We start from the raw sequence: 25,650 nt of genomic DNA, 5'->3' as shown, positions 1-25,650 counted from the left end.
TCAGCAGTAATGAATTCTGTTACATAAACTGATATAGATGTACCACATAGCTCAGAGACTAGCCACAAACATTTATTGGTATTGTCCACAGAATTCAAATTCTTCTTCCATCTTTAAAACTTTACATTCCATGGTGAGTTCGTGTATAGAATATTTTATTATATACTTTCTATAAAACTTGATGTTACATATAAACCACAAATTTAGGTACATCAGTTCTAGGTGAAGATTTTATCTTCAATTCTGAAACATGTATTTCCTCAGGAAAAAAAAATTACCTGGAGCAAACTTTCAGTAGTTGTTAAAAAATATCATTTATCAAAATATAAGATTTTGGTCAAATCTTAATTACCTGCTATTAAATACGTAGTAAAGGCTTTTGTGTTTTTCCCTGAGATTTCTCTAATTTTTAATGAAAGCTTCTGATCAGTCAGGATGTTGACAGTTTTCTTCCTCATGTGAAGTCTCTGATGTACAATGACAGACTGAATTTTATAGGTCTTCTGACATGATATTCATAGGGTTTTGTCCCATTGTAACAGAGTTAACTAAACTATGTGCATTTAACAAACAGAACAGAATCTTTAAGAGCTCAACAGAGTACAGTTTTTTAAGCCAACTTGTGAAGATCTACTAGTGGAGAACTGTTTCACCCAGTTATTCAGATTTTGGCTTCTTTCACCTTGTGTTCTACCATGTTTAATACACATGCCAAGTCTGCCCTGGCAATATCTCTATTCCAACATAACATAGGACAGAAAGAATGTAAGGTGACTTTTGAAGGCTAGACTTAGCTTAAATGTTATACTGTCATATTCCATGACCAGTATCACTCAAATGAAAGACTGGGAAATTAGACAAACTATGTGCCTAGTGGAAAAGGAAATGTTTAAGGGAAACAATCTGCCAGTCTGTGACATGAGCTTTTTTACTGTGTGTTATCAATTAAGGTAGGAGTCCCTTCAGGACTTCCCAAATTCACCACATCAAGGGTTTCCTTTCTGGTGTGCATTCTGGAGTGATGTACTCTAAGAGCTGCCTTACGAATAAAAGTTTTCCTGCATTCATTACATTCATAGGGTTTCTCTCCTGTGTGAATTCTCTGGTGTACTCTGAGAGTTGAATTTTGTGCAAAAGCTTTCCCACATTCATTACACTCATAAGGTTTCTCCCCTGTGTGAATTCTCTGGTGTGCACTAAGGTGTGACTTCTGGGAGAAAGTCTTCCCACATTCATTACATTCATAGGATTTTACACCTGTGTGAGTTCTCTGATGTACTCTGAGGGTTGAATTATGGGCAAAAGGTTTCCCACATATATTACATTCATAGGGTTTCTCCCCTGTATGAATTCTCTTATGTGCAATAACATACGACTTCTGGGAGAAAGTTTTCCCACATTCATTACATTCATAGGGTTTCTCCCCTGTTTGAGTCCTCAGATGTGCCCGGAGGTGTGATGTCTTGGAGAAAGTTTTCCCACATTCATTACACTCATAGGGTTTCTCCCCTGTGTGAATTCTCTGATGTGCCCTGAGGGCTGAATTATCAGCAAAAGTTTTCCCACATTCCTTGCATTCATAAGGTTTCTCCCCTGTGTGGATTCTCTGATGTGCACAGAGGTGTGTTCTTTGGGAGAAAGTTTTCCCACATTCACTACACTCATAGGGTTTCTCACCTGTGTGAATTCTTTGATGGACTATGAGGGCTGCCTTATAGACAAACGTTTTCCCACATTCATTACATTTATAAGGTTTTTCCCCTTTGTGAATTCTCTCATGTCCACTGAGGTATGATTTCTGAGAGAAGGTTTTCCCACACTCGCTACATTCGTAAGGTTTCTCCCCTGTGTGAATTCTCTGATGTGTACTGAGATGTGTCTTCTGTGAAAAAGTTTTCCTACATTCGTTACATTCATAGAGTTTCTCCCCTGTATGAATTTTCTGATGTGCTCTGAGAGCTGAATTATGGGCAAATGTTTTCATACATTCATTACATTCATATGGTTTCTCCCCTGTATGAATTCTCTGATGTACTCTGAGAGCTGAATTATGGGCAAAGGTTTTTTCACAGTCACTACACTCATAGGGTTTCTCCCCTGTGTGAATTCTCTGATGTGCTCTAAGGGCTGAATTATGGGCAAAAGATCTCCCACAGTCATTACATTCATAGGGTTTCTCACCTGTATGAATTCTCTGATGTGCTCGGAGAACAGATATATGGGCAAAGGACCTCCCACATTCATTACATTCATAAGGTTTCTCCCCTGTGTGAATTCTCTGATGTGCCCTGAGGGTTGAATTATCAGCAAAAGTTTTCCCACATCTGTTACATTCATAGGGTTTCTCGCCAGTATGGACTCTCTGATGTGCACTAAGGTGTGTCTTGTGAGAGAAAGTTTTCCCACATTCAGTACATTTGTAGGGTTTTTCGCCTGTGTGAATTCTCTGATGTGCTCTGAGATGTGACGTCTTAGAGAAAGTTTTCCCACATTCAATACATTTGTAGGATTTCTCCCCTGTGTGAATTCTCTGATGTTCTTTGAGATGTCCCATCTTGGAGAATGTTTTCCCATATATGTTACTTTGACAGAGTTTCATTCCTGTGTGTGTTCTCTGGTGTACTGTGAGCGCAGACTTCCTGTAAGATTTCCCACATCCACTGTTATCATAATCCTTTGTGTGAATTGTCAGATTTTCATGGATGTTTGATTTTTGACAGAAAGTTTTCCCATATTTATTACATTCACAGAGACTGACCCTCATATCAGTTCCAGGATAATGAATAGGGTGTGAACTTGAACAAAAAGATTCCCCGCATTCCTCACATTCCTCAGGTTTCTCCTCTGAGTGGGTCCTCAGATGATGAATGAGTTGTCCTTTCTGGTAAAAGGATTTCCTGCACTCATTACATTCAAATGACTTCTCTCCAGTTTCACTTTGCTGATGATGTACACTGAGGGCTGAGTTTTGATGGAAGGACCTCCCATATTTATCACACTGGTAGAGTTCCTCTTCTGTGTGACTTCTCTGACATACTATAAGGTCTAATTTCTGGTAGAAGGCATTTATACATCCATTATATGCACAAAATTCATCTCTAATTTGTGTCTTTTTTTGTATTATATGGGTTGAGCTCTGGCTCAACTTTTCTTCACATTTATTGCTTGCAAAAGCACCCTGTTCTTTAACAGTTCTCTGAGACTGAGTGAGAGGTAAGAGCCTGCTGAAGTTATTCCCATTTTCATTATATTCAGAGTTTGTCATAGCCATGTGAACTTTATCATATTTCACAGTGGTGGTTTTGTCACAGGATTTCCCACATTCATTAAGATCAAAGCATTTCTCTCTTGTGCCAGTTCTCACATAGTTAAATAAAGTTGCTTTATCACAGTTTTTCCTAAATTCATCATCCTTATAGGATTCCTCTCCTATAACACAGTGAGTCTTATCATGTAAAACTTTCCTAAATTCATTACATTCAAAAGACTGCTCCAGGCTTTGAAGTTTCTGATGATCTTTCCTATTATTGAGAGGTTTCATGTTTTTATTATAACCATAAGATTTCTCTCCAGTAGTATGAGTTTTCTCATGTTTAATATCAAGCTGCAACTTTTTGCATACATTCATGTAATCAGCCTTCTTTCTTGAATAGTTTCTATCACAAATAATTAATTCAGAAACAACTGGCAAATTCATTCTACATGAGTCACATTTACAGGGCATTTTTCCAAAAGAATTTGGAATTTTATCCAGAGTAAATGGTTTTTCTAAAACTTTCTGCCCTTCTTTACTCAGTGTTTTGTTATCAGTGAATATTACTTGCCACAGAGGTTTCGCTTGTTTTTCCTGGTTTCCCTCAATGAGAATATCAACACTGAAATATCCTAAAATGAGAAAAATTGAAAACATCTTTATATCTTATATTTCTTATGGAGAGGAACTTACAGCCATATGTTTGTTATGTATTGTATTCTGTTACAGGTCACATTTCCAAATATCAGTAATTCATGCACATAGAGAAAAGACAGATACACTTTTTCCTCATCGGTGTTGTTTAAAGAAAACAGGTATTATTTTCAGTGCTGGCCAAGACTGAGTAGCTAGCTCCTTTCTTCCTAAGTCCTCCCTCTTACAATTAACAAATCCCTGGACAATCAATATATCAATAACTAAATCAACAGTAAGTAAGATGCTACAAAATGGAATGTGGACTTTGGAACTCAAGAAATGACATAGCAGAGGATTCCAAGACTGTTCTTTCTGCTTCCCATATATCTTACATAGGGCACTGGAGTGTTGGAAAAGCCCTCAATCCAAGTCAACAATATACATAACAAAAAGAGCTATAAGAAAAGCCTGTTCCTTCTAGCCAAAGGTCTGAAAAAAAGGTGGTTTAACAGAACAGAAAATCTTTTTGACAATACCCACCCTGCTCAAGCCAAACAAAAATAGGTTTAACAGGGAATGAAAGTTCCACTGCCACAGGTATAAAAAAGGACTGGACACTCTTAAGAAAATTTCTTTCCATGAGCCGAAACTAAGAGCTCACTAGAGAGATCATGAAGAATTCTAAGAAAGTTCTATTCACAGGACATTCAGGGATGGTAACAGCAACCACTACCAAAATTCTTCCTGGAACCACATTCTTATCTATTCTATGGAATCTGCAATAGCAAAAGCAATAAATCTGTTTTTAGGGCACTTATGGCAACACAGCAGGTAGGGAAGGAAAGAAGGGAAAAGAGGCAGGAATACTACAATATTACAGCTAGAAGGGATGGAACAGCATCTGTAATAACCATGCTCTCAAAACCCAAGAATACAGTACATTTAAAAAACAGTTTAATTTACATTATTCTCAAATGCACAGGAAACATTCATCACAGCAGACTGCGTTCTATACTGCAAGAAAATTTTTCACAAATATAAAAAACCGAAATCAAAGTATAATCTCAGGCCATCAAGAAATTATACTAGAGGGGCGCCTGGGTGGCTCAGTCGTTAAGTGTCTGCCTTCGGCTCAGGTCACGATCCCGGGGTCCTGGGATCGAGCCCCGCACCGGGCTCCCTGCTCGGCGGGAGGCCTGCTTCTCCCTCTCCCGCCCCCCTGCTTGTGTCCCCTCTCTCGCTGTGTCTCTCTCTCTGTCAAATAAATAAATAAAAATTAAAAAAAAAAAAAAAAAGAAATTATACTAGAAATCAGTAACACAAAGTCACCTGGAGAAACACAAAATACTTGTAAATTAATACACTTCTAATTAACCCATTGGTCAAAGAGAAAATTTCATAGGAAATTAAGATAGTTAGAATTGGATGAAAACAATAATGTTTAGAACATATAGAAATTTGTGGGAAGGAGCTAAAGTAGTGCTCAGAGATAAATTTGTAGCTTACAACTTTTTTTTGATTAAGATTTTATTTATTTATTTGAGAGAGAGAATGAGAGAGAGCATGAGAGGGAGGAGGGTCAGAGGGAGAAGCAGACTCCCTGCCAGGCAGGGAGCCTGATGCGGGACTCGATCCCGGGACTCCAGGATCATGACCTGAGCCGAAGGCAGTTGCTTAACCAACTGAGCCACCCAGGCGCCCTAAAGCTTACAACTTTTTATATTACAAAAGATTCCAGTTACCCAGTTCCACTTTAACAAATTTGACAGAGAAAAAATTAAATCTAAAGAAAGCAAAAGGAAGAAAATAATAAAGACTAGAGAAGACAATAAAATTGAAAATGGAAAGCAGAGAAAAATCAATCAAGCCAAAGCTTAGTTCACTGAAGATTTTTTTAATGATTTACACCAAAGAAGAAAAAAGAGAGGACACAAAGTATTAATATAAGAAAAAATGCAAGAAAAGACATAAATACTGATACAACAGACACTAAAAAGATAATAAAAGAATATTAGGGGAAACTCTATGCCCATAAATTTGACAATTTAAGTGAAATGGACAAATTTCACTGAAAAACAAACAAACAAAAAAACTACCAAATTCACTCAAGAAGACATAATTTGGATAGATCAGTATCTATTTAAGAAGTTGAATATGTGGTCAACAAATACGTAGTACCAAGAAACAGCTTCAGTATTAGAAGGCAGTAAATAGTGAATTCTGCCAAAGGTTAAAAAAAAAAAAAGAAAAGAAAACTATGTTACATAATCTCTTCTAGAAAATACAAGAAACCTACAGACCAATATCCCTCATGACATAAATGTAAAAATTCTAAAAAAAAAAAAAAGCATAAAACCCCCCCCAAAGCAATATAGAAATGACATTCCAAAAAACAAACTGTTGAGATATTTAAAAGTCAATGTAATCCATCATATTAATTATCTAAAATATTAAAACCACACAATCAAATAATTTAAGGCAAAGAATATTTCACAAAATTCAAAATCCATCCATTAGCCTACTGTAAAGGGAATCTACAAAAAGCCTATAGCTATAATCATACTTAAGAGACTGAATACTTAAACCCTAGGATTGGAAAATACAGGTATCTAGCCTCAGCACTTCTATTCGAGACTGCTAGAAGTTCCCACCAATGCAGTACAGCAAGAATAGAAAGAAAAGGTACAAAATCTACAGAGAGAACCACACAAAGATCTTCAAAAAAAGCCCCTTAACTAGTGTTTTCAGCAAGGGCAAAATACAAAGCTGATATACAAAACCCAATCATATACAAACAATTATCACTAGAATTTTAAATCAAAGAATATAATTTACCATGATGCTAAAAACAAAACCCAAAATACTTGGTACCTATACTCCAAAAACTACTGATAAAAGGAATCAAAGAAATCATAAATAAAAGGAGATGGGATTTCTTTATGGATTGGATTTTAAGATGTTAAACCTCTTTAATTTGATCTATAGATTCAATACAATCCCAGTTGAAAAGCTGGCATGCTTTTTGTTAAATATCAAAAAGCTCATTTTAGAGGAGGAGCAAGATGGCAGAGGAGTAGGAGACCTAAATTTCGTCTGGTCCCAGGAATTCAGTTAGACAGAGATCAAGTCATTCTGAACATCTACGAACTCAAGAGGAGATTGAAGAAAAGAATAGCAGCAACTCTCTGAACAGAAAAGCGACGACTTTCTGGAAGGTCTCTTCTGATTTGTTCAGCGTATATATTTCTGCGGTCGTTGTTAGCCTGTTAGCATTTTGTTCTCTCATTCATCTATTCTCTAGACAAAATGACAAGACGGAAAAAATCACTTCAAAAAAAAGAACAACAGGCAGTACCTACTGCCAGGGACCTAATCAATATGGACATTAGTAAGATGTCAGAACTAGAGTTCAGAATGACGATTATAAAGATACTAGCTGGGCTTAAAAAAAGCATGGAAGATATTAGAGAAACCATTTCTGGAGAATAAAAGAACTAAAATCTAACCAAGTTGAAATAAAAAAGGCTATTAATGAGGTGCAATAAAAAATGGAGGCTCTAACTGCTAGGATAAATGAGGCAGAAGAGAGAATCAGTGATACAGAAAACCAAATGATTGAAAATAAAGAAGCTGACAAAAAGAGAGAGACAACTACTGGATCACGAGGACAGAATTCGAGAGATAAGTGATACCATAAGAATAAAATATATTAGAATAATTGGGATCCCAGAAGAAGAAAGAGAGAGAGGAGCAAATTATAGCAGAGAACTTCCCTAATTTGGGAAAGGAAACAGGCATCAAAATCCAGCAGGCAAAGAGAACCCCCCCAAAATCAATAAAAATAGGTCAACACCCCAACATGTAATAGTAAAACTTATGAATCTCAGAGACAAAGAGAAAATCCTGAAAGCAGCTCAGGACAAAGGATCTGTAACCTACAATAGTAGAAACATAAGATTGGCAAAAGACCTATCCAAAGAGACCTGGCAGGCCAGAAGGGACTGGCATGATATATTCAGAGCACTAAATGAGAAAAATAGGCAGCCAAGAATACTATATCCAGCTAGGCTGTCACTGAAAATAGGAGAGATTAAAAGCTTCCAGGACAAACAAAAACTAAAGGAATTTGCAAACATGAAACCAGCCCTACAAGAAATATTGAAAGGGGTCCTCTAAGCAAAGAGAGAGCCTAAAAGCAACATAGACCAGAAAGGAACAGACAATATACAGTAACAGTCACCTTATAGGCAATACAATGGCACTAAATTCCTATCTTTCAATAGTTACCCTAAATGTAAGTGGGCTACATGCCCCAATCAAAAGACACAGGCTATCAGATTGGATTAAAAAACAAGACCCATCGATATGCTGTCTGCAAGAGACTCATTTTATACCCAAAGACACCTCCAGATTGAAAGTGAGGGGGTGGAAAACCATTTACCATGCTAATGGACACCAAAAAGAAAGCTGGGGTGGCAATCCTTGTATCAGACAAATTAGATTTTAAACCAAAGACTATAATAAGAGATGAGAAAGGACACTATATCATACTTAAAGGGTCTATCCAACAAGAAGATCTAACAATTGTAAACATCTATGCCCCTAACATGGGAGCAGCCAATCATATAAGCCAATTAATAACAAAAGCAAAGAAACAATAGTAAGGGGACCTTAACAACCCCCTCACTGAAATGGACAGATCATCTAAGCAAAAGATCAATAAGGAAATAAAGACTTTAAATGACACACTGGACCAAATGGACTTCACAGATATATTCAGAACATTCCATCCCAAAGCAAAAGAATATACTTCTTCTCTAGTGCCCATGGAACATTCTCCAGAATAGAACACATCCTAGGTACCGGTACCAAAAGACTGGGATCATTCCCTGCATATTTTCAGACCACAAAGCTTTGAAACTAGAACTCAATCACAAGAGGAGAGTTGGAAAGAACTCAAGTACATGGAGGCTAAAGAACATCCTACTAAAGAATGACTGGGTCCACCAGGAAATTAGAGAAGAATTAAAACTCATGGAAAGAAATGAAAATGAAAACACAACTATTCAAAATCTTTGAGATGCAGTAAAGGCGGTCCTAAGGGCAAAGTATATACCAATACAAGCCTTTCTCAAGAAACAAGAAAGGTCTCAAATATACAACCTAACCCTACACCTAAAGGAGCTGGAGAAAGAACAGCAAATAAAGCCTAAACCCAGCAAGAGAAGAAAAATAATAAAGATCAGAACAGAAATCAATGAAATAGAAACCAAAAGAACAGCAGAACAGATCAACGAAACTAGGAGCTGGTTCTTTGAAAGAATTAACAAGATTGATAAACCCCTGGCCAGACTTACCAAAACAAAAGAGAAAGGATCCAAATAAAATCATGAATGAAAGAGGAGAGATCACAACCAACACCAAAGAAATACAAACAACTATAAGAACATATTATGAGCAACTATATGCCAGCAAATTAGATAATCTGAAAGAAATGGATGCATTCCTAGAGATGTATCAACTACCAAAACTGAACCAGGAATAAATAGAAAACCTGAACAAACTTATAACCACTAAGGAAATTGAAGCAGTAATCAAAAATCTCCCAAGAAACAAGAGCCCAAGGCCAGATGGCTTCCCAGAGGAATTCTACCAAACATTTAAAGACTTAATACCTATTCTTCTGAAACTGTTCCAAAAAATAGAAATGGAAGGAAAACTTCCAAAGTCGTTTTATGAGGCCAGCATTACCTTGATCCCAAAACCAGACAAAGACCCCATCAAAAAGGAGAATTACAGACCAATATCCTTGATGAACACGGATGCAAAAATTCTCACCAAAATACTAGCCAATAGGATCCAACAGTACACTAAAAGGATTATTCACCACGACCAAGTGGGATTTATCCCTGGGCTGCAAGGTTGGTTCAACATCCGCAAATCAATGTGATACATTAATAAAAGAAAAGAACAAGAACCATATGATCCTCTCAATAGATGCAGAAAAAGCTTTTGACAAAGTACAGCATCCTTTCTTGATCAAAACTCTTCAGAGTATTGGGATACAGGGTATATACTTCAATATCACAAAAGCCATCTATGAAAAACCTACAGCGAATATCATTCTCAATGGGGAAAAACTGAGAGCTTTCCCCCTAAGGTCAGGAAACGGCAGGGATGTCCACTATCACCACTGCTATTCAACACAGTACTAGAAGTCCTAGCCACGGCAATCAGACAACTAAAAGAAATAAAAGGCATTCGAATCAGCAAAGAAGAAGTCAAACTCTCACTCTTTGCAGATGATATACCTTATGTGGAAAACCCAAAAGACTCTCCACCCCGAAACTGCTAGAACTCATAGAGGAATTCAGTAAAGTGGCAGGATATAAAATCAATGCACAAAAATCGGTGGCATTCCTATACACTAACAAGACAGGAGAAAGAGAAATTAAGGAGTCGATCCCATTTACAATTGCACCCAAAACCATAAGATACCTAGGAATAAATCTAACCAAAGAGGCAAAGAATCTGTACTCAGAAAACTATAAAATACTCATGAAAGAAATGGAGGAAGACATGAAGAAATGGAAAAACGTTCCACGCTCATGGATTGGAAGAACAAATATTGTGAAGATGTCAATGCTACCTAGAGCAATCTACACATTTAATGCAATCCCTATCAAAATACCATCCACTTTTTTCAAAGAAATGGAACAAATCATCCTAAAATTTGTATGGAACCAGAAAAGACCCCGCATAGCCAGAGGAATGTTGAAAAAGAAAAGCAAAGCTGGTGGCATCACAATTCCGGACTTCAAGCTCTATTACAAAGCTGTCATCATCAAGACAGCATGGTACTGGCACAAAAACAGACACATAGATCAATGGAACAGAATAGAGAGCCCAGAAATGGACCCTCAACTCTATGGTCAACTAATCTTCGACAAAGCAGGAAAGAATGTCCAACGGGAAAAAGACAGTCTCTTCAACAAATGGCGTTGGGAAAATTGGACAGCCACATGCAGAAGAATGAAACTGGACCATTTCCTTACACCACACACAAAAATAGACTCCAAATGGTTGAAAGACCTCAATGTGAGACAGGAGTCCATCAAAATCCTAAAGGAGAACACAGGCAGCAAACTCTTCAACCTCAGCAACTTCTTCCTAGAAACAATGCCAAAGCAAGGGAAGCTAAGGCAAAAATGAACTATTGGGACTTCATCAAGATAAAAAGCTTTTGCACAGCAAAAGAAACAGTCAACAAAACCAAAAGACAACTGACAGAATGGGAGAAGATATTTGCAAATGACATATCAGATAAAGGGCTAGTATCTAAAATCTATAAAGAACTTATCAAACTCAACACCCAAAGAACAAAGAATCCAATCAAGAAATGGGCAGAAGAGATGAACAGACATTTTTCCAAAGACATGCAGATGGCCAACAAACATATGAAAATGTGCTCAACATCACTCGGCATCAGGGAAATCCAAATCAAAACCTCAATGAGATACCACCTCACACCAGTCAGAATGGCTAAAATTAACAAGTCAGGAAACGACATGTTGGTGGGGATGCGGAGAAATGGGAACCCTTCTACACTGTTGGTGGGAATGCAAGGTGGTGCAACCACTCTGGAAAACAGTATGGAGGTTTTCAAGAAGTTGAAAATAGAGCTACCATACGACCCAGCAATTGCACTAGTGGGTATTTACCCCAAAGATACAAATGTAGGGATCTAAAGGGGTACGTGCACCCCGATGTTTATAGCAGCAATGTCCACAATAGCCAAACTGTGGAAAGAGCCAAGATGTCCATCAACAGATGAATGGATAAAGAAGATAAACACACACACAATGGAATATTATGCAGTCATCAAAAGGAATGAAATCTTGCCATTTGCAATGATGTGGATGGAACTAGAGGGTATTATGCCGAGCGATAAATAAGTCAATCAGAGAAAGACATGTATCGTATGATCTCACTGATATGAGGAATTCTTAATCTCAGGAAACAAACTGAGTGTTGCTGGAGTGGTGGGGGGTGGGAGGGATGGGATGGCTGGGACATTGGGGAAGGTATGTGCTATGGTGAGAGCTGTGAATTGTGTAGGACTGTTGAATCACAGATCTGTACCTCTGAAACAAATAATACATTACATGTTAAAAAAAAAGAAGAAGATAGTAGGAAGGGAAAAATGAAGGGGGGGAATCGGGAGGGGGAGATGAACCATGAGAGACTATGGACTCTGAGAAACAAACTGAGGGTTCTAGAGGGAAGGAGGGTGGAGGGATGTGTTAGCCTGGTGAGGGTATTAAAGAGGGCACGTACTGAATGGAGCACTGGGTGTTCTATGCAAACAATGAATCATGGAACACTACATCAAAAACTAATGATGTAATGTATGGTGATTAACATAAAAAAATTTTAAAAAATTTTTAAAAAGCTCATTTTAAAATTTATAAAGAACGTTTTTGGACTCACATTAACTGATTTCAAGGTCTAATTAAGAACCTAAAATATTAATGTGGTATTGACATAAGGATGGATATATAGATGAATAAAAAAATATAGATACCACAGAAATACAGTCTTAAATGTACAGAATATAAGTACAAATACACACACACACACACACACATAAGCTTATGTACCATATACAAAATACACATTTATCCATTTTCTAAGAACAATGGAAATGCTATTCAGTAGAGAAAGGATAATCTTTTCAATTAATGGTGTTAGAATTACTGGACTCTCCTTTTCAAAAATTTAAACCTGACACTTATCCCATCCTGTCTATGAGAACTAACACCAAATGAATTACAAAATGTAAAATGTGAAATTTAAAACTTTTCTAGAAGAAAGCATATGAATAAATCTGTCTTACTCTGAGTTTGGATATTTCTAGACAGAACAATAAATGCATGATCTTTATGAGAAAATTAATAAACTGAATTTTTACATTCAATTTTAGCCAACCTCCTCTGAAATCATGCCAACAAAAGAAGTGGAATGCAGCTTCACTACTGCCAAGTGTGGACAGAAGTCCATGTTCCCCCCTAAACCTCCACTGACATCTTTGGGAGTTGGAGCAGTAGGCTACCACATTAACAGTGAGGAGGGGTGAGATGTCAGGGTCCCCACCAGCCTTCTCCTAACACTAACCACCATCAGGTGCCATGGTCCCTAGCTCACCTTCATTGTTGTGTAATCTTTCAGAATATTACATTTATTCTATGTATATTTACCATATGTATATTGATAGGTATATACACACATATACATATATATAGATATACATATATGTACAGATACACAGACATATATATATTTAGCTGCAATTAGTGGAGAGTAAAATAGAATACATTTATTCCACCTTTCCCCTGGTTAATACTTTTATATCTTACTCCTTCCCCAAGCAGAGTCACAAACACATTCTCCTTATTATCCCATAGAATATCTCTAGTTTTACTTTGAAAAAAATCAGGCCTTTAAGCCACCTGAATCCCATTTTTTGTTTAGATCAATGAGGTTACTTTGGTATTCTTTCTCCACTGTTTTGTGGGGCTAGTGCCATCTATCAAGACCAATTATCTATGAAGTATATGTTTTTTTCTTGAGCTTTCTTTTCTGTTTCACTCATTTATTAAACTATCCCACTTCCAGTTCCATACTACTTAACTCTCAGAGCTTTACATATGTGATAGAGCAAATCCTACCACAACACTCGTATAAATGAGATTTTCTTTGATACTGCATTAAATATTTATAATTGTGTATAAGTGCTTCTTTTGTCTTTGTTAGGATTAGCTAAAATTTCATCCATTTTACTTTTTTTTTATTCTAAAAAACATTCTATAATTTCTGTATTCCAGTTAATATCACTTTTAAATTCTGCTTTTTTAGTATATTTTTGTTATTGTTTTTGCTTAATTTATTACTAGACTACCAATTTACCTCTGTTCACTAATCTACTATACCCTAAGGTTTATAATATGCACATTTATTTTATAAATGTCACACAATTTTGGACTTGATATCCTTTTTTATACATTGTTTAAAAGAGAATTTTTTAAAATATCCATGTTAAGAGTTTTTTGTTTACTCATTAATTTCTATATTTATCAAAATATGTTGAAAATATTATTTATGGTCTAATTTGTTGGACTTACTGGTTGGTTTTCTTTCTAGATTAACATTTTATTTTATATATATTTTTTTAAAGATTTTATTTATTCGAGACACAGATACAGAGAGAGAGAAAGAAAGCATGAGCAGGGAGAGAGGCAGAGGGAGAGGAGAAGCAGGCTCCTCACTGAGCCAGGAGCCCGATGTGGGGCTTGATCCCAGGACCCTGAGATCATGACCTGAGCTGAAGGCAGACGCTTAACCATCTGAGCCACCCAGGCGCCCCATATTTTCACTATCTTATGATTAATCTATGGGAACTTGAAAGGCTTCTTTTATTTTTTTTTTAATGTTATGTTAGTCACCATATAGTACATTAGTTTTTGATGTAGAGTTCCATGATTCATTGTTTGTGTGTAACACCCAGTGCTCCATGCAATACATGAAAAGGCTTGTTCTTTGATCTCAGGATACAGATACATATATATGGTTCACTTTTTTTTTTTAAGATTTTATTTATTTGCAAGAGGGAGAGAAGGAGCACGGGGGAGGAACAGAGGGAGAAGGAGAAGCACACTCCCTGCTGAGCAGGGAGCCCAACACAGAGCTCCATCCCAGGACCCTAAGATCATGACCTAAGCCAGAGGCAGATGCTTAACTGACTAAGCCACCCAGGCGCCCCTGGTTCACTCTAATATAAATATCATTTACATCCCATATAGGCATACTTATTTAATGTTCATAGTATCTTTACTTTAATCAGATGAGGTATGTTATTATCTCCTAATCCTGGTGAATTTTAACTTCTTAGAACCCCATTATTTTGTGTTTTATGATAGCTGGTATGATACTGTTTGGTGCAGTCATTCAAATGCTTAAGGGTTTACTTTAACCTGTGCTCTTAAAATGAGGGCCTTCTTTTAAGTTAATGCATTTATTTATTTATAAAGATTTTATTTATTTGAGAGAGAGTGAGAAAGCATGAGCGAGGTGTGGGGCAGAGGGAGAGGGAGAAGCAGGCTCCCCACTGATCAGAGATCCTGGCACAGGGTTCAATCCCAGGACCCTGAGATGATGACCTGAGCTGAAGGCAGACACATAACCGATGAGCCGTCCAGGCACCCCTAAGTTACTGCATTTATTGCCTAAATTCAAGCCTGAATGACATGAAACTCTAAATTATTTAGTTTTTTACTTAATAACTTTACTATTTTTTTATTGCAATCTTTCAAACATACTTATTTTGGGGTATCTTTTTTAGCCAACCAATACGATCAAATCATTTACATCTAATGACTGGAAAATATGCTTAATCTAAAAATTTTGCTGTCTGGTTGAACAGCTTCACAACCAAAACTTTAGTAAACACACTTAGGATGATTTTACTCTTTTGCTCTAAGAATTATACTGAAACTGTAATTTTTGAAGTTCCTGAATTTACCAGTTTACACAAAAATACCAATAAGCACATGAAAAAATACTTGACATCATTAGTGACCAAGTAAATTGTTATGGACTGAATTATATCTCCCCCTAAATTCGTATGTTGAAGCCCTGACCCTCAATGTAACTATATTTGGTGGTAAGGCCTTTGGGGAAATTAAGGGTAAATGAGTTCATAAGGGTGTGGCTCAAATTCTTATAGGCTTGGTATCTTTGAAAGAATAGGAAGAGACATCACAGCTCTCTCTCCATGAAAGCACAGAGGAAAGGCCATATGAGGGCACAGTGAGAAGGCAGTCATCTGCAAGCCAGAAAGAAGCCTCACCAGAAATTAATCATGTTGGCACCCTGATGTTGGGCTTTCAGCTTCCAGAACTATGAGAAATAAATATCTCCTACTTAGGCCACCCAGACTATGGTATTTATCATGCCAGGCCAAATGACTAGTACAGAAATGCACATCAAAACTTCAATGATATACCACTTCACATCTACTAGGATGGCTAGGATAAAAAAGATAATAACAAGTGTTGGTGAAGATGTGGAAGATTAGAACCCTCATATGCTGTCATTAGGAATGAGAAATAGGCAGGCACTGTGGAAAATAGTCTGGAAATTCTTGAAACAGTTACCACATAACCCAGCAATTTGAATCAAGTGTAACTCAGTAAGAGGAAAAAAAGCATTATGTCCAAAAAAAAAAAAAATCCATGCAAAAACTTGTAAATCAATGTTTCTATCAGCATTATTCAATAGCCAAAAGGTAGAATCCTAAATGTTAATTGAATGAAGAATGGACAAACAAATGTGGCAAATACATACAATGAGACATTATTTTCCATACAAAGGATGAAGTACTGATACATATGAATCTTGTAATCCTATGTGAAAGAAACCAGTCATAAAAGACCACATAATGTGTGACTGCATTTACATGAAATGTCTGCAATAGGCACATCTATAAAGACAGAAAGTAGATTAGTGATTGCTGGGGCTGTAGGGTATAGGAGGATAGGGAGGTAATAACTAAAGGGTATGAGGTTTCTTTTTGAGGTAATGAAAATGAACTGTGGTGATATTTACACATATCCGTGAATATGTGAAAAGCCACTAAATTGTACCCGTTAAATGGGTGGATTCTATGATATGTAAATAGTATTTCAACAGAGCTGTTTAAAAGGGTAAAACAACCAACCAACCAACAAACAAAACTTTCAAAGGTATTCCCCTAAAAGTTTAACTATCCCAAGTGTTTCCTTCTGTCAGTGCTCACCCACCTGGGTACCTCTGGTTTAGGAATTCTTCCTCTAAGGACCAGGGCTCTTCTCCTTGCTCCAACTTGAAGATCATCTCAGGTTTGGTGGTGCAATACCCTGTAAACGTGACAATTGAAGGTATATACATATACCAGATCCATGGGCTTTTTGGCTTTCAAAGGTGGAGCAAGATACAGCAACAAGAGCAGCAAAATAAATGTGCTCATTTGAAGTATCCCATGGGAAAGTAATAACATAAACATTTTGTCTGCTTCCTAAAAGCTTCAGGTACCTTAGACCTCTTACTCAAAAGCCAGTACAAAATTAATCTCTACAAGGAGTACATGTGTTTTGATAACTTTTAAAAAAAGGAAATTTAATTTAGACGAAGATACACAATAAAGTCTGCTTACCCACTGAAATGAGGTGGCTGTAGTTCTCTAGCATCACATCTCGGTACAGGATCCTTTGAGCAGGACTCATGTACTGCCATTCATCCTGGGTAAATTCGACAATCACATCTTCGAATGACATGGATCCCTGTAACAACACATTTTGTTCAAAGATTCAGAATTATGTGACACATATCTTTGATAATTACCACTTTTCCTGCTTACTCTTAAGCTCTAAAAGACATGGTTATCAAAGACACCTATTTCTGACATAATTTTGTCTGTAGCTGTGGAGTTGCTCAGTTAAGAAGGTTTTTAACTTCCTATAATTCATTTATATCTATTTATGAATTACAGATTTTTTAAGACAAAAAAATTCAATGTAAAGAGATTTCCTACAACTCTTCCTCTTCATCCCAAGTTACTGTGGGCATTCTAGAGAATTCTAAGATGTTCATTCCCTCCTTAGACATCGTCATTGTAAACAGTGGGAGACAAAGAAGATACATGCAAGCTGTGGAGATATTTTACATGATCAAACTTATGTATAAATACATATATAAAAATATATAAATCTAGCGCTCATGAAGAGCAAAGAACAACTTACCAAGGATTTGGAATCATAGAGACCAGTATAAGTGATTATTTACGCTGAAGTAACAGCAATGAATATAAGGACAGGGACATAATCTCAGGGTAGCAGCAGCAACCAATCTGATAATTACTTTCTTGCACAACCGCCCAGGCTAACTAAATGAGCAGCTTCTGGAATGTTAGTGCCAAACACTGACATTTAGGAAACAAAAGGAAAAAAAAAATGTGTCAGAAGTTTTAGTGAGATAGATCTGTTCATGTTGCTCCTGAAGGGTCTGTGAACATAAAGGTGGAACTATCCCTTAAACTAATATACACATGGTTTTAGAATGTAGAAGGGAGGTGTAAGGATGAAGACAAGCATTTAGGAGTTACTAGCAATTTAGGTGGTAACTAAAATTTTAAGAGGCAATCAGACAGCAACGTGAGCTATATGCTATACATCCTATATGGAACTGAGGAAAGAAAAATACCAAATAGCATTTAGGGAAGCATGAATATTAAAGAGACTGGCAGAAAAAATAAAGTCCAAAAAGCCAAAGAAAAAGCTTTCTGAAAAGTAGTAAGAGTCAGGAAAGGATGTTGGCGAGGATGCAGAGAAAGGGGAACCCTCCTACACTGTTGGTGGGAATGCAAGCTGGTGCAGCCACTCTGGAAAACAGTATGTAAGGTTCCTCAAAAAGTTGAAAATAGAGCTACCATACGACCAAGCAATTGCACTACTGGGTATTTACCCCAAAGATACAAATGTAGTGATCCGAAGGGGTACGTGCACCCCGATGTTTATAGCGGCAATGTCCACAATAGCCAAAGTTTGGAAAGAGCCAAGATGTCCATCGACAGAGGAATGGATAAATAAGATGTGGTCTATATATACAATGGAATATTATGCAGCCATCATAAGGAATGAAATCTTGCCATTTGCAACGACATGGATGGAACTAGAGGGTATTATGCTAAACAAAATAAGTCAATCAGAGAAAGTATATTATTTCATGATATGAGGAATTTGAGAAATAAGACAGAGGCTCATAGGAGAAGGGAGGAAAAAATGAAACAAGATGAAACCAGAGAGAGAGACAAACCGTCTCTCTCAAATGCTATTTGGTATTTTTCTTTCCTCAGTCCCATGTAGGATGTATAGCATATAGCTCACGTTGCTGTCTGATTTCCTCTTAAAATTTTAGTTACCACCTAAATTGCATACACTACATCAAAAACTAATGATGTACTGTATGGTGACTAACATAATAAAACAAAATTAATAATAAAAAAAAAAGAGTCTGGAAAAGGTAGAATCTTGGAAAATGCAAAAAGGGAAAATTTCCACAACAAAAGACTTCACCAACGGGCTGGGAGGAGGGGGAACTGGAGAGTTGCTGTTCAACAGACATAAAACTTCAGTTATGCAAAATCATTAAGTTCCAGAGATCTGCTGTACAACATCATCCCTATAGTTAACAATATAGTATCACACATATAAAAATGTGCTAAGGGTAGATCTCATGTTAAGTGTTCTTATCACAATTAAAAGCAGAAAAGAAAGGGAAGAAAACTAAGAGATAACAGGGCAGAAACAAGTTTCTTTTTCCCCCCTCAGTGTTATGTATCCAATTATTTGTTCATTTATGTCTTCAGTATTCCTAAGTGAGTACCTCCTGCATGTGAAACTCAGTAGTAGTAGCTGGTAACTAAAACAAATAAATAAAAGGACAGGAATACCTCTCAAAATTTAATCTAAAAAAGAAAAAAAGAAAAGGTAATTATATTCTCCAAAGCGAAAAAATTAGTGAGAAAAGTGGCACTGCTTTCATTTTTGCGAATCTCTTTAATATCTGACTTAATTAGATCACGTGGATTAAAAAAAATAAGCTAACAAGTGACATAAATAAAAATGGTTAAGTAAGGATCCAAAAAATTCTCTCCTTCATAAAACTAGGAAAAAACTGGCAAAAACTGAGGTGCCTGGGTAGCTCAGTTGGTTAAGCATCCAACTCTTGATTTTGGCTCAGGTCATGATCTAGGGGTTGTGGGATCAAGCCCCATGTCAGGCTCCATGCTCAGCACAGAGTCTGCATGAGATTCTCTCTCTCTCTCCCCCTCTGCCACTCACAGTCTCTTGCTTTCTCAATAAATAAATTTTAAAAAAAAACTAGCAAAAATTATAAAAATTAACAAAGGCTATCTTCAAAACATTTATAAAAAACAAAAACGGGTGCCTGGGTGGCTCAGTTGGTTAAGCGACTGCCTTCGGCTCAGGTCATGATCCTGGAGTCCCTGGATCGAGTCCCGCATCGGGCTCCCTGCTTGGCAGGGAGTCTGCTTCTCCCTCTGCCCCTCCCGACCCTCCCCCCTCTCATGTGCACTCTCTCTCAGTCTCTCTCTCTCAAATAAATAAATAAAAATCTTTAAAAAAAAAAACAAAACAACAACAAAAAAACAAAACAAAAACAAAACAGCTTAATCATAGTAGAATGGTGATACTGTGACCTTTTAACTTATACCCTGTTCCCATCCTTCCCTTCCCAACTCTGCAATAGTTTGACAACCAATGGTCTGCAACCAACAGCCTGGCAACCACAAGAGCAGAACTGGGTTGGAGATCCACTGAAACCTCACTCATAGAAAACGGTCATTATTTGGCCAGTTTGGTGGTTTCCTGAAAGACCCCACTTACAAGGATGCCTTTATTTGAGCTAACTCACAGCTCAGTGTGAAAAGCCTTATTCACTCATCGTTTATCAAAAATTAAAGGCATTTGTTTAACTTAATGGCTACCTGAGGTGGCAGATAACAGCTGAGACAAACAATGGCTTAACGAAGAAGCTTGAAAGGAAAAGTTGGACAACGAGATGTCCATAAATGTTTCTGAAAACCTGATACATTCCTGAGAATCAAGGAGGCCGCAAACTTGCAAAGGGCTGTGCATATGCCTAAGGCTGTGAGCATACTCAGGAAAGATATGAGAAGGCCCTGAGCTGTCACCTCTAGGTGACCTTAAGGTTTGGCATTAGAAAGAAGTCTAAGCTAATGCAGAGTTATAAACCATCTGTCTAACTGTTGAAGAATTCCCTGACATGCACAGAGCCCTTAGCAAAGACTGGGAGACTTACTGGGTCTAGGCATTTAAAGAAATTTCTGCAGACACTTCAACTGCCTCAGATCAAAGAAACACAGGCTCTACAGAATTTTTTAAAAACTCACTGAACAAATAAATTTCAACAATGACCCCGAAGGAGGGGAGAAATTCTGATTTCTAGAACTGGCACATTCTTCTATTTAAAATGTCCTATTTTCAACAAAAAAGTTTAGTAAACAAGGAAAGAAACAGGAAAGTAAGGTTCATATGCAGAAAAAGTATAATCAATAGAAACTGCTCTTAAAGAAGCAAACGTTGAACTTACTAGACAATAACCTTAAATCAGCCATATTAAATATGGTCAAATACCTAGAAAAAAACAATGTTCAAGGACTAAAGGAAAATAAAGAAAGATATTTCACTAAATCAAGAATATCAATAAAGAGATAGAAATTTTAACAAAGAGAAATCATACAGAAACTCAAGAGTTGAAAACTTTAATAACTAAATCAAAATTTCACCAGAGGGATTCTATAGCAGATTTGAGGAGATGAAAGAATGAATAGACTGGACAATATGCCCATTGAAATTATATACTGTGAGGAAACAAAGAAAAATAATGACAAAAAATGAAATATGGGATAGCATCAAGCAATAGAGACAAAGAGACAATATTGAAAGCAGCAAGAAAGAAGTGACTCATCATGTACAATAGTATTAAAAGCAGATTACTAATCAGAAACCATGGAAGACATAAGGCAGTGAAATGATACATGACAAGTAAGTGCTGAAAGAAAAAAGTTGTCAACCAAGAATTATATACCCAGCAAAAATAGAAAAATTAAAACCTTCCCAGATAAACAAAAACAAAATTTGTCACAGGCAGAACTGCCCTACAAGAAATAATACAGGGAGTGGTTCAGCAAATCTATACAGACAGAAAATAGATTAGTGGTTGCTTGGGGTTTGGGGGAAATGAGCAGATGAAAGGGGATAAAATGCAGAGTTGCTTTTTAAGATGAAGAAACTGTTCTAAAATTGACTGTGGTGATATTTGCACCAATCTGTGGGTATACTAAAACATCACTGAATTCTACACTTAAATGGGTGAATGGCATGGTATGTGAACTGAATCTCAGTAAAGCTTAAAAAAAAAAAGAGAGAGAGAGAATGAAACCATTCTAAGATTAATAGAGCAGATTAAAAGGGCCAGGGTCGGAAGCTGGGAATGAACCATGTGAAAGGACAAGTGAAAGAAGATGACTCCAAAAAGATATCAGCACTGTAAAGATGGGGCCAGTGGAGGGTGTCATGGACAGTAACAAAGAAACTTTCCAGAAGGACAGAGGCAATAGAGGCAAATGCTACAGAAAAGTCAAGTAAGAAAAGAATTAGACAAGACCCAATGGATTTGATTATAATCAAGTCTCTGGTCACCAGATATGACAGGCAAGTGGGGAGAGAAGCCAAAGCATCATGCAGAGGTTTGAAGTGTGGATAGAAAGTGTTGAAACGTTTGAAAGAGAACACAATTTTAAACTGCTGAGCAACCTGAATATCTTGGGTACTCAAAATATTTATGGAAAGTAATTTTAATTCAGCTGATTCAACAGAAAAGAATGTCTAATTCAACCCCTGTGTTTGAGTTTCTGGAAAACAGAACAGACCAAGTTCACATTTAGCATTATATCTTCTACTTTTATTGAAGAACAAGTAGAGACAACATTCTATATTATTTTAGAGTAATTACTGAAAAGTTGTTAACTAAATCACCTACTCGAAAAATAAAGATCATTTTTACCTTCAAATGTTTTAACGTTCTGGGCACCTGGGTGGCTCAGTTGGTTAAGTCTCTTGCCTTCAGCTCAGGTCATGATCCCAGGGTCCTGGGATGGAGTCCCGCATTGGGCTCCCTGCTCATCAGGGAGTCTGCTTCTCTCTCTCCCTCTGCCCCTCCCCCCCCGCTTGTGTGCATGCACTCTCTCTCAAATAAATAAAATCTTAAAAAAAAAAAATGTTTTAACATTCTATGAGGTATCAGTTTGCTTAATCTTCTCACCAACCACAACCTTTAAAGCAGTACAGTTTGTCTGACACTCTGACATGGCTATCAACACTCAGAAATAAATTCGGAGCTCCAATTTCATATCCACATGCCACCTTTGCTCTGCTACTCATCTGTCTTTCCATCTCTGAATGCATCTGATCCATTTCTATTTCTACTTTTTCATGTTAATAGACTCTTAAGCCCTTATAAAATCCACTATAAAACAAACAGATTATTAAAAATAGAAATTACCTGCACTATGTTCATTTTCTGCAGCTCCTTGAAGAATGTGAAGAAATGAAAAGGTTCAGCTGGGAAAGAGGAAGGAGAAATAGGGTCATGAGAAACCTGGTCTGCCTTACAACTATTTTTATTTCCCTAAAAATCTCATTAACATCAGCTGGAAAAAAGGTTTCCCTATAGAAGAATATCCTTTTGACATTCTTGAGAGGGAACAAGAAGGACCACGCAGAGGTAGTACCTGAACAAATGCATCTGCGATATGATGACATAGGCTTAACCTTGCATTTTCACTGCTGTGAAACTCAGAAGTCGATGAATTAACAATTTATGTCCCCTTCTAAGTAAGAACAACAACAAAAAACACAAAATAAAACAAGAGGATATTGGTTAAACAAATTCAGGTATACAAAGGTAAAACCTTCTACCTTCATTTAAACTAATGTTGTTTAAAAAACCTACTTAGATGGGATTGTTAATCAAATTTGTGTTGTCTTTACACCTTGAGTTAGAGCTTCCCCAGAAAACTTCAAAATACAGATGGGACGCTTTATGCAAGAAATACTTTTTCTAACTTTTTGTTCTTACTTGGTTGCAAATTCTGAAACAGATTTCTTAGTAAGATGCCTATAGTACTTACCTGTGTAAGTAAACAGCACTGTGCTTAAGTTCTTAATTCTGCCCTGGGCGTCTTTTCAAAAATCATTCATTTCAGGCCCAATATTTTGAGCTTCCAAAAGTGTCTAATATAGAAAAATTTTCTTCTACTATCCTTTCGTCATTCCCTACACTCAGGAAAGAGGGAGGAGCATCAGCATAACTCTAGATGCCACATGTGGTGATGGAGATGGTAGGAGGGCAGCTCAGAATCTGGAAAGAATGAGGGGGAATGAAGGACACCGGGTGCTATTTAGGATTTCATTAGTTCTGGCTGGTTATACCTTCCCTGGGCATCATGTCCTACCAACCACCCAGTGAAGTGCCTTTTCCTGTACAGCCTGACAGTCACCCATCCCTCTCAACCACCTTCTGCAAGCTGGTCCAGTGCCACTGTCACACAGTCTGTGATGGCTTCTGCGTACAGTCACTAAGTCTGACTCATGCTATATAGGGATCAAGAACTGCTTCTGGTGGAGCAAGTCAGGACCTGTGCCTTTCTTGAAACCTCTGCCCCTGCTCTGAAGCTCCAATGAGGAATCTGTCAGAAGAGCTCTTCTTCTAAATGACAGTTGTTCCTAGGGCTCTCTTTCTCCAGTCTTAAGTTACTTTACTACAGAGGGGCTGGGATCTGGGCCTGAGAAACAAATTCACTGTAACTGAAACCTCCATTTAACACTCTAAACCGGACTTTGGAATCCACTACAAGTGTACTATCCAGTAATGTAGCCATTAGCTGCATGCAACTACTACACCTGAAGTGTGGTTAATAATAATTCAGATATACTGAGTTAAACGTATCAGTAGAACTAATTTCATCTCTTTCTTTTTATTGTTGCTACTGAAAAACTCCATATTTGGTTTCCATTATCTTTCTATTGGCCAGCACTGCATTAGATTATCAGATTGTGCCTTTGAGGATGGAGATAGCTTAGATGGTGCAGGTAAGTTCAAGAGTCTCTTGACCAGGGGCTCTAAAAAGAATCCACAAATCCCAGGATATATATTACCACATTGTGAGATTCTGTCCATATTCACTTCACAATCATATGTCTGGAAATCTGGGGACAGGCTACTCTGCTAAGAGCTCCAAAGGTTGCAACTCTTGGTTTGGGGCAGAAAGGATGCTGGGAAGAGCAAGAGGTAGGGAGTAAAATCTACTTGTATTTACATCCAACCTCTCCCACCTACCAGCTTGTGCCCTAGGGTGTATCATTTGGCGTCCAGTAAATTCCTTTCACTTTTTTAAATGGCCTAATTATAAGGGCAACTGTGAGGCTTAAATGAAATACCAAAGGAAACAAAGTGTCTTGTGATAGCAACTTACACACCCATTATTACAAGCACTTGACAAAAAGCTTTGCAGATGACACCTTATTTCTCAGAGTAATTCCACAAGCTACTGTTAGTAGCCTCATGTTCATCGAAAACATTATAGAGGTGGATTCCCTTCCCACTGCCTGCAATCCCCTCACTCGGCGCCCGCAAAGGGCACCTTCTCCAGATAGGGGACGCAGCCCCACTTGCGCCACCGGAAGCAGGCGGGAGCAAACGCCGCAAGCACACAGGGACTGGGGGAGGGGAGGACCCGCCGGAAAATTCCCGGGAACACTGCACACAAACCTACCGGATCTGGCAGGGCCCCAGGCCTCCCGGAGCCGTGTCCCCAGTGCTCTCACCCCCAGCGCAAAGGCTCTGCTCCCGCAGATACCCAAAGGAGCCGAGCTCGTGTCCTTTTTCAACCACAGAAGGCGGGCGGAAAAGAGGCCAAGGCTGGATGTGCACTTGCGCAGAAGGAGCCCCCAAACCCGTTCCCAGCGTGCTGCGCGGTAGGCGCATAACATTTAAGACTACATTTCCCATAAAACTTTGAGACCGCAGGAAGTAATTTTAGAAGCGTTTCCTCCTCAAGTAGT

At 37.6% G+C, this 25,650-nt stretch overlaps 1 protein-coding gene across 1 annotated transcript; it reads right to left on the bottom strand.

The window, feature by feature from the left end:
- Positions 1–420: 420 nt before the first annotated feature.
- Positions 421–25,593, bottom strand: ZNF658 (zinc finger protein 658). Its single transcript, XM_035024479.1, has 5 exons — positions 25,362–25,593; positions 23,090–23,148; positions 17,139–17,265; positions 16,747–16,842; positions 421–3,885 (listed from the first exon to the last, which is right to left on the bottom strand). Exons 1-5 carry the CDS (start codon positions 25,576–25,578, stop codon positions 929–931), a joined length of 3,456 nt encoding a protein of 1,151 aa, XP_034880370.1. The 5' UTR covers positions 25,579–25,593; the 3' UTR covers positions 421–928.
- Between the last annotated feature and the right edge of the window lie 57 nt (positions 25,594–25,650).

This window comes from Mirounga leonina, unplaced genomic scaffold (genome assembly GCF_011800145.1).
Source record: "Mirounga leonina isolate KUSES-001 unplaced genomic scaffold, KU_Mleo_1.0 Mir_179, whole genome shotgun sequence".
Lineage (NCBI taxonomy): Eukaryota > Metazoa > Chordata > Mammalia > Carnivora > Phocidae > Mirounga > Mirounga leonina.
The sequence above is the reverse complement of the archived record's forward strand: the minus strand, read 5'-3'. Positions and strand labels throughout refer to the sequence as shown.

Bases quoted from the DNA above. Each gene is read 5' to 3' on its own strand.
- ZNF658 (XM_035024479.1), bottom strand. From the start codon at position 25,578: ATGTTATGCGCCTACCGCGCAGCACGCTGGGAACGGGTTTGGGGGCTC. The intron at 23,149-25,361 runs GTAGGTTTGTGT...CCTCTTTCCCAG, and splicing joins CTGGGGCCCTGCCAGATCCG to CTGAACCTTTTCATTTCTTC. The intron at 17,266-23,089 runs GTAATTTCTATT...GTGTTGTTACAG, and splicing joins AGAAAATGAACATAGTGCAG to GGATCCATGTCATTCGAAGA.